The 10,186-nt window shown below is 41.3% G+C and overlaps 1 protein-coding gene across 1 annotated transcript; it reads left to right on the top strand.

The window, feature by feature from the left end:
• The first annotated feature begins 643 nt into the window (after window positions 1-643).
• PDYN (prodynorphin) lies at window positions 644-7,075 on the top strand. Its single transcript, XM_053692978.1, has 2 exons — window positions 644-778; window positions 6,479-7,075. The coding sequence occupies exons 1-2, from the start codon at window positions 644-646 to the stop codon at window positions 7,073-7,075; spliced, it is 732 nt and encodes a 243-aa protein (XP_053548953.1).
• Window positions 7,076-10,186: the final 3,111 nt, after the last annotated feature.

Raw genomic sequence — 10,186 nt, 5'->3', positions numbered from 1 at the left:
ACATTTAAAGTGACCCCTTCCACCATGGACCTACCTTAAGATTTCCACCACCTAAAATTTACTAGGATTCCCCCACAATCACTAAACCCTTTAAGTTATATATAAAAAAAAAAATACAGAAAAAATTATCAACATTATATGAAATTATTGATTGCACATATGTCATGAATTAATATTATTTCTTAAAGGGACAGTCAAAACCAGAATTGTTATTGTTTAAAAAGATAGATAATCCCTTAATTACCCATTCCCAAGTTTTGCATAACCAACACAGTTATAACTATACAAGTTTTACCTTCTATCTAAGCCTCAGCAGACTGCCCCCTTATTTCAGTTCTTTTGTACAAAGTACAATAAAAAACACATGTTACAGAAATCTTCGTGCCTCTTGGAGTATGGTAGAAACTTTCCAATTTTTGGAAGCCTGTGATAGAAAAGCAGGCTACTTTTGAAGTAAAAATAGAAAAAAAAACGAACAAAAAAAAAACAAAACACGTTACATTAAAATAAAGTATTACATATACATAATTAATTGTTCCAATGACCACAGATTATCTCTATTTCTAAGGAAGAAGTCTTACGTTAAATAATTACCTCTTTGCATATACCACTTTCCGTGTCTTTGCAGGACCAGTGACCATACATGATGGAGTGGACAGCCCTGATGATAGTCTTGTGTCTCTCTGCACCGCATATCACAGATGCAGATTGTGTGTCCCAATGCTTCTCCTGTTCCCAGCAGATCAGAGACTCTGACACAATCCAAATGAATCCACTGGTGAGTATGTGAAGTATTAGGAAAGACCATGTTAATGAACTGCAAGAAAGAAGGGGGCATGGTTTCCAAGTGAGGGCTTAGAAGCATTTTTCTGTGTGTGCTCTATTGGCAAAGATTGTTTTGGTAAAAATTGGGTAATAACTTTTATTATGCTTACCTGATAAATTTATTTATTTCTTGACACGGTGAGTCCACAGATCATCTAATTACTATTGGGATATTCACCTCCTGGCCAACAGGAGGCGGCAAAGAGCACCACAGCAAAGCTGTTAAATATCACCTCCCTTCCCTCCAACTCCAGTAATTCGACCAAAGTAAAGGAGAGAAAGAAAGCAACAAGGTGCAGAGGTGCCTGAGGTTTATAACATAACAAAAAAATACCCTGTCATCAAAAACAGGGCAGGCTGTGGACTCACCATGTCAAGAAAGAAATACATTTATCAGGTAAGCATAAATTTTGTTTTCTTTCTAATGACACGGTGAGTCCACAGATCATCTAATTACTATTGGGAATCAATACCCAAGCTAGAGGACACAGATGATAAGGGAGGGACAAGACAGGAAACCTAAACAGAAGGCACCACTGCTTGAAGAACCTTTCTCCCAAAGGAAGCCTCAGCCGAGGCAAAAGTATCAAACTTATAAAATTTTGAAAAAGTTTGTAGAGAGGACCAAGTTTCAGCCTTGCAAATCTGTTCCACAGAAGCTTCATTTTTGAATGCCCAGGAAGAGGAAACAGCCCTCGTAGAATGAGCTGTAACCTTCTCAGGAGGCTGCTGTCCAGCAGTTTCATAAGGGAAGCAAATTATACTCTTCAGCCACAAAGAAAGAGAAGTAGCCATAGCTTTCTGCTCCTTACATTTCCCAGAGAAAACTACAAACAGAGCAGAAGACTGACGAAAATCCTTAGTCGCCTGTAAATAGAATTTCAGAGCACGAACCACGTCTAGGTTGTACAGAAGACGTTCCTTATGAGAAGAAGGATTAGGACATAAAGAAGTAACAATCTCCAGATTAATGTTCCGATCTGAAACTACTTTAGGAAGAAAACCTAATTTAGTACGTAAAACAACTTTATCCAAATGAAAAATAAGGTACGGAGACTCATACTGTAAAGCAGAGAGCTCAGAGACTCTACAAGCAGAAGAAATAGCAACAAGAAACAAAACCTTCCAAGATAACAACTTAATATCTAAGGAATGCATAGACTCAAACGGAGCCTGCTGAAGAACCTTAAGCACAAGATTAAGACTCCAGGGAGAATTAACAGGTTTGAACACAGGCCTGATTCTGACCAAGGCCTGACAGAACGATTGAACATCTGGAACCTCTGCCAGACGTTTATGTAACAAAATAGACAAGGCAGAAATCTGACCCTTCAAGGAACTTGCTGATAAAAACCTTCTCCAAACCTTCTTGGATAAAAGATAAAATCCTAGGAATCCGAACTCTACTCCAAGAGTAGCCTTTGGATTCACACCAATACAGATATTTTCACCATATCTTATGGTAAATTTTCCTGGTAACAGGTTTGCGAGCCTGAATCATGGTCTCAATGACCGAATCCAAAAAAACGATCTTTGATAAAATTAAGCGTTCAATCTTCAAGCAGTCAGCTTCAGAGTAACTAGATTTGGATGAAGGAAGGGCCCTTGAAGTAGAAGGTCCTTCCTTAGAGGAAGCTTCCAAGGGGGGAGATGACATCTCCACTAGGTCTGTATACCAAATCCTGCGAGGCCATGCCGGAGCAATGAGAATCACAAATGCTCCCTCTTGCTTGATCCGAGCAATGACTCGAGGAAGGAGAGCGAACAGAGGAAATAGGTATGCAAGACTGAAGTTCCAAGGAACTGCCAGGGCATCTATCAGAACCGCCTGAGGGTCCCTGGACCTCGAACCGTACCTCGGGAGCTTGGCATTCTGACGAGATGCCATGAGATCTAGATCCGGCTGCCCCCATTTGAGAATCAAGTTGGAAAACACTTCCGGATGTAATTCACATTCTCCCGGGTGAAAGGTCTGTCTGCTCAGAAAATCCGCTTCCCAATTGTCCACTCCTGGAATGTGGATCGCAGATAGACAACAGTTGTGAGTCTCTGCCCACTGAATAATCTTGGACACCTCTTTCATGGCCAAAGAACTCCGAGTTCCAACCTGATGTTTGATGTAAGCCACCGAGGTTATGATGTCCGACTGAAATCTGATAAACCGGGCAGAAGCTAACTGAGGCCACGCAAGAAGAGCATTGAAGATTGCTCTTAGCTCTAGAATGTTTATGGGGTGAACAGATTCTTCCCAAGTCCATGTCCCCTGAGCCCTTAGGAGGCCCCAGACTGCTCCCCAACCTATCAGGCTGGCGTCTGTTGTCACTATCACCCAGGTAGGTCTGCGAAAACAGGTTCCCTGGGAGAGATGATCCCGAGACAACCACCAAGGAAGAGAATCTCTTGTCATCTGATCCAAATGAATTCGCGGAGACAGATCCGTATAATCCCCGTTCCACTGCCTGAGCATGCATAATTGCAGAGGTCTGAGATAGAAACGAGCAAAAGGAATAATATCCATGGCGACTACCATCAGACCTATTACCTCCATACATTGAGCCACTGATGGCTGAGGAGAGGACTGAAGAGACAGACAAGAATCAAAAATCTTGGATTTTCTGACCTCTGTCAGAAATATCTTCATTAGAACTGAATCTATTATGGTTCCCAAGAAGACTACCCTTGTAGATGGAATTAAGGAACTCTTTTCCAGATTCACCTTCCAACCGTGAGAATGCAGGAAGGATAAAAGCATCTCCGTGTGGGAGATTGCTAGTTGAAAGGACTGGGCCTGAACCAGAATGTCATCCAGATAAGGCGCCACTGCAATACCCTGCAACCAGAGCACTGCCAACAGAGATCCCAGAACCTTTGAAAAAATTCTGGGAGCTGTAGCAAGTCTGAAGGGAAGATCCTCAAACTGAAAGTGTTTGTGGGGAAAGGCAAATCTCAGAAACTTGTGATGATCCCTCTGGATGGGAACATGAAGGTACGGATAGATCCCAAACACAATGTAAGAACGCCTATTTTTATCTGGTCGACAGATAATCTTGAGAGACGAGATCTGCCCCTGGGGGGAAAGGTCTTGAATTCTAGTTTGTATCCTTGGGACACGATGTCTATCGCCCAAGGATCCTGAACATCCCAAACCCAAGTCTGAACAAAAAAGGAAAGTCTGCCCCCCCCCCCCCACAAGATCTGGTCCTGGATCGGGGGCAGACCCTTCATGCTGACTTTGATTCATTAGCGGGCTTCTTGGATTGCTTTCTCTTATTACAAGATTGGTTGGGTCTCCAGGCAGGTTGGGACTGTTCCTGTTTTGTAGAGGGAGAAGGTTTACCCTTGAAGTTTCGAAAGGAACGAAAATTACTCTGAAGTCCCTTCTGCTTATTTCTCTTATCCTGAGGAAGGAAATGTCCTTTTCCTCCTGTAATGTCAGAAATAATCTCAGCCAAGGCTGGGCCAAACATGGTCTTACCCTTGTAAGGAATAGCCAAAAGCTTAGACTTAGACGACACATCTGCAGACCAAGATTTCAACCATAAAGCTCTGTGAGCCAGAACGGCAAATCTATAAATCTTTGCATTGAGCCTTGATCCTGTCCTGGATCTCTTCAAGGGAAGTGTCTGTTTGAATGGAATCAGACAGCGCATCAAACCAGTATGCTGCTGCACTACAAATGGTAGCAATACACACCGCAGGTTGCCATTGTAACCCCTGGTGAACATACATTTTCTTAAGAAAACCCTCCAGTTTCCTATCCATAGGATCCTTAAAAGAACAACTATCCTCTATGGGAATAGTAGTTCTCTTAGCTAAAGTGGAAATTGCCCCTCCCACCTTGGGGATCGTTAGCCAAGACTCCTTAATAGAGTCATCAATGAGAAACATATTCTTAAAAATAGGAGAAGGAGAAAAACCTTTCTCCCTTCCTTAATAATAATTTCTGTAGCCCGATCTGGTATGGGAAAACATTCCAGCATGGAAGGTACATCATAGTAATTGTTAAGTTTGCTAGATTTTTTAGGGTTGACAACGACAGTAGTGTCAGAGTCGTCCAGAGTAGCCAAAACCTCCTTGAGTAGTAAACGGAGGTGCTCTAGCTTAAACCTGAAGGATACAACTTCAGCATCAGAGGAAGGAATTATACTGTCAAAACCTGAGCTCTCACCCTCAGCCACGACCGAGTCAGACACCTTACGCACTGATTCTTTAGACTTTCTCTTGCGCTTTCCCTGTAGCATGGGAAAAGCAGACAACGCATCAAAAACTGCAGAAGACATGAGAGAAGGAATGTCTTGCAAGGAGACCCCAGCCGGAGCTTGAGAGGAAGCGCAGGGCACTGAATTAGTGGGTACTAAAATTTGGAACACCTGAGGAGAAAAATGCGGCCTATTTTGAACATACTCAGAAGACTCCTGGACAGCATCCGTCTTAGACAATATTAGCTCAAAAAGTCTATCCTTAAAATTTTAAGTTCTCTCAACACATGAGGAACAAAAAGGAATTGGTGGTTCAATATTAGCATTCAAACATAAAGGACATCTGTAATCTACAACAGAGTCGTTGTCCATCTTAACAGAATAAATATAAATAATAATTAAATTATGAACAAATTTAATAAAGAAAAAAATGTTACTGTCTCTTTAAATTTTAAAAAGAAACTGCTTTATTTTTGATGCAATTCAAAAAAGAAACTGCATTATTTTTTTAATAAAAACAAAAACGTTACTGCTTTATTTTTCAAGATATGTGAAATAAAAATGTCTTAATAACACCTCAAACAGCCTCTACACCTCAGCTATAGCTTTGCTGAGGTGCCTATCCTAGCAGGATAACAAAATAACTGATTGTTAAATTCAAAATGGAGCTGTTTCAGAAATGTCAGGCTAGCAAATAACCGTTTGATTTGAAAAACATTAAGATGCAGATATCTCTCTTCCATATACAGGAAGTGAGAGAAAAATAAGTGTGCAACAGATACATTTTTACCTCACACAAGCCCTAATAAAACCACCAAAATGAGCAAAGTTCTCCTTAAGTCCCCAGTGCCTGCAAAACTGCCATACATAATCCCCCTTACAACTCTAGGAGTAATGTATTAAATATCCCTGTTAGGGAAATAGTAAAGTACCATGTTTTTTCCTTAAAGCTTCTTAAGAAAATAACTTAGCACTTACCTTAATAAATCTGCCTGGCAGCAAGGCAGCTTACTAGGTTTGGAGAGGTCCTTTCCCTCACCTGTGGAAAATAATAATAAGGGCAGCAACTTTTATTTAAATATGAGGGAGGCGCAGTGAGAATTATGTCCCACAAGTTCCCTTTGCTTAAAAGCCACCAATGCTCTACTGAAGAGACTGAAATGGACCACAGCTACACCCTGGAGTTAAACCGCACACACTTGTACTGCAAATAAAATAATAAAATCTTGATTGAAGAATCTTTCCAGCACCTAACTTTACCACTTCCTTACTCTAACGTAGGCAAAGAGAATGACTGGAGTTGGAGGGAAGGGAGGTGATATTTAACAGCTTTGCTGTGGTGCTCTTTGCCGCCTCCTGCTGGCCAGGAGGTGAATATCCCAATAGTAATTAGATAATCTGTGGACTCACCGTGTCATTAGAAAGAAATTCTAATTTCAATCTGTCTATTACAGGCATGCTCCTTAGAGTGTGAAGGGTCTCTAATATCCACTGATGAATGGGACTGGTGCAGGAAAATCCTAGAGGGTGATAGCAAAAGGGAGCAGGAACATGTGCTTCCCTCAGACACACAAGAGATGGTGGTTAAACGATATGGAGGTTTCCTGAAGAAGCTGGATAAGGGCAAGTTCTTCTTCAACTCCCCCCAGAAGGAGAACGCCAACTTCAAGGAAGAATCTGGCAAGAAATATGGAGGCTTCCTGCAAAAGTATGGAGAAAGGGAGCTGCCTGCTGACACTGAGTTGGAGATGGTGGTCCCAAGCAAAAATGAAATAGCCGAGGATGATCAGGAATGGGGAAGAGATGAGAGGAAAAGATATGGGGGGTTCCTGCGCAAATATCCCAAGAGGAGTCTAGAGAGGGCACTAGAGATAGAGCAGGAAGAGGCAGAGCTCCAGAAGCGTTATGGGGGATTCATGCGTAGAATCCGTCCCAAACTAAAGTGGGACAATCAGAAACGTTATGGAGGTTTTCTTCGGCGTCAGTTCAAGGTCACCACAAGGTCAGAAGAGGAGCCTGGCTCATTTTCAGGAGAAATATCTAACCTATAGGGAGTGTCTACTGTCATGGTAGGAGGAGGGAAACTGGGGGAGGGTTGGGGCAGGCAAGTTAAAAACTGATAAGTGTTGCCCTCACTGTGCAGGCGAAGCTGAGTTTTTGATTTCTAACATTTTAATATTGATGACGAAAAAACAACACAATTAAAATATTATCATTTAAGAGCCAACTGGACATTAATCAAGAATTAAAAAGATTCATGAAGGGCTTAAAAAGCTGTTTCTGCAATTACCCTTCAACTCAAAGTTTCCTGGTACTAAATTTGGATGCATAAGAGCCTGATGGCTTTTAATACTGGGCACACTGGTCACTAATCAGGATCAAGATGCTGATAGCCATTAATCTAGGGTCCTGATTACCAGCTGGTATTTAATATCTGGCTTCAGAGCAGGTATGAAATCTTTGTGTCTGAATTAGTTGAAATTACATATCAGTGATGTGGTTCATACAAAACAAAATGATAATATGCCCTGTGTGTCTAATGGCCAGCAAAGTGACAAAAGACAATCTGAAAACACAAGGGAGCACTTTGCTCTGCTCTGTCCGTGTCACATGAATATGAGTTGTGAGACAGTGTTACATGACTTTCCAAGTTATTTGTAGAGATTATCATGGTGGAAAGATCCAGTCAGATCTACTGAAGAATCAAAGACTCCTGAATTAGAGACAAACCAATTTACAAACTGGCTCAGACAACTCTGTACTCTTATCACAAAAGGTTACACTAATGGGTGTTATGAAAGCTGTAAACCCCCCTTTTTTTGCTCCTCTTTATCACTCTCTGGTCACCTAATTGGCTCACACCGCTTCCTCTAAATCTCTGTACCAATGTCCTGTGCCATCCAAATATCTCACTCAGTATTCTGCAAACAGCACACTAGTGGCTTTCTTAACCCTCCCTCAACAAATCTTTGTACCTCCTTGTCTTGACACATCTCCAAAGGACATACATGTACAGCTGTTTTTGCCTCTCTGCTGCTTCTATATAAATCAGGACTACATCTTTTTTTTCTCCTGATCCGCAGTACTTATATTTAAAAGGTAAATCTGTCTTTAACTGCTTCAAAGACACACAAATGTATACAAAGAAAAAGTAACAAACAAATATAAAAATACACTGTAGGCATACATAAAAGACATGTAAAACATATCTACATACTGTCATATGTAGACACAGAAATATAAATATGCATTCAGATTCATAAAGAAACATACTAACATGCTTACTGACATAAACTCACAGGCATAATCAAAAACACAGACACACACACAACACACTAACAAACATTTGGTATGTTTAGGTAAACAAACTGGCAGGCCATACAGACATTTACAGGCATATAGTCATAAATGTACCCAAAGATAGAAACCTAAGCATAAGGAATCACTTTCAGTTATACATGGACATACACTTCAACATTAACATATAGACATATACAGGCAAACATACTGTAAATATACCAGCATGCAAGCACACAGAAACATATAAAGAAATACCCATTCATATATATGGTCACTCAAGCAATCACAGACATGTACATGCAAATACCCAATCACACACATGTGCAGCTATTGCATATATATATATATATATATATATATATATATATATATATATATATATATATATATATATATATATATATATATATATATATATATGTACAGAAACAATCTCACACATATACAGGCACACAAGCAATCATATGCATATATATGCACACAGGAAATCGCATACATGTACAGGCATACAAGGGAAGAAACACATATACAGACACACAGCACATCACTCACATGTACAGAGAGACAACCCATCACAAACATATACAGGCACACAACCCATCACACACATGTACAGGCACACATCCTATCACACACATGTACAGGCACACACGCAATCACACACATGTTCAGGCACATAACCCATCACACACATGTACAGGCACACATCCCATCACACACATGTACGGGCACACAACCCATCACACACATGTACAGGCACACATCCCATCACACACATGCACAGGCACACATACCATCACACACATGTACAGGGACACAACCCATCACACACATGTACAGGGACACAACCCATCACACACATGTACAGGCACACATCCTATCACACACATGTACAGGCACACACGCAATCACACACATGTACAGGCACACAACCCATCACACACATGTACAGGCACACATCCCATCACACACATGCACAGGCACACATCCCATCACACACATGTACAGGGACACAACCCATCACACACATGTACAGGGACACAACCCATCACACACATGTACAAGCACACATTCCATCACACACATGTACAAGCATACATCTCATCACACACATGTACAAGCATACATCCCATCACACACATGTACACGCATACATGCCATCACACACATGTACAAGCATACATCTCATCACACACATGTACAAGCATACATCTCATCACACACATGTACAAGCATACATCCCATCACACACATGTACAAGCATACATGCCATCACACACATGTACAAGCATACATCTCATCACACACATGTACAAGCATACATCCCATCACACACATGTACAAGCATACATCCCATCATACACATGTACAAGCACACATCTCATCACACACATGTACAAGCATACATCCCATCACACACATGTACAAGCACAAAACGCACCACACACATGTACAAGCACACACACAATCACACACATGTACAGACACACAACCCATCATACACATGTACAAGCACACAACCCTTCACACACATGTACAAACACACAACCCATAACACACATGTACAGGCACACATCCCATCACACACATGTAAAGGCACACAACCCATCACACACATGTACAGGCACACAATCACACACATGTACAGGCACACACATAATCACACATATGTACAGGCACACAACCCATCAAACACATGTACAGGCACACACACAATCGCACACATGTACAGGCACACATCCCATCACACACATGTACAGGCACACATCCCATCACACACATGTACAGGCACACATCCCATCACACACATGCACAGGCACACAACCCATCACACACATGTACAGGCACACACACAATCGCAG

The sequence above is a fragment of the Bombina bombina genome, chromosome 1, assembly GCF_027579735.1.
Source record: "Bombina bombina isolate aBomBom1 chromosome 1, aBomBom1.pri, whole genome shotgun sequence".
In the NCBI taxonomy this organism is placed as follows: Eukaryota; Metazoa; Chordata; class Amphibia; order Anura; family Bombinatoridae; genus Bombina; species Bombina bombina.
This window is presented reverse-complemented; position numbering and strand designations above follow the sequence as displayed.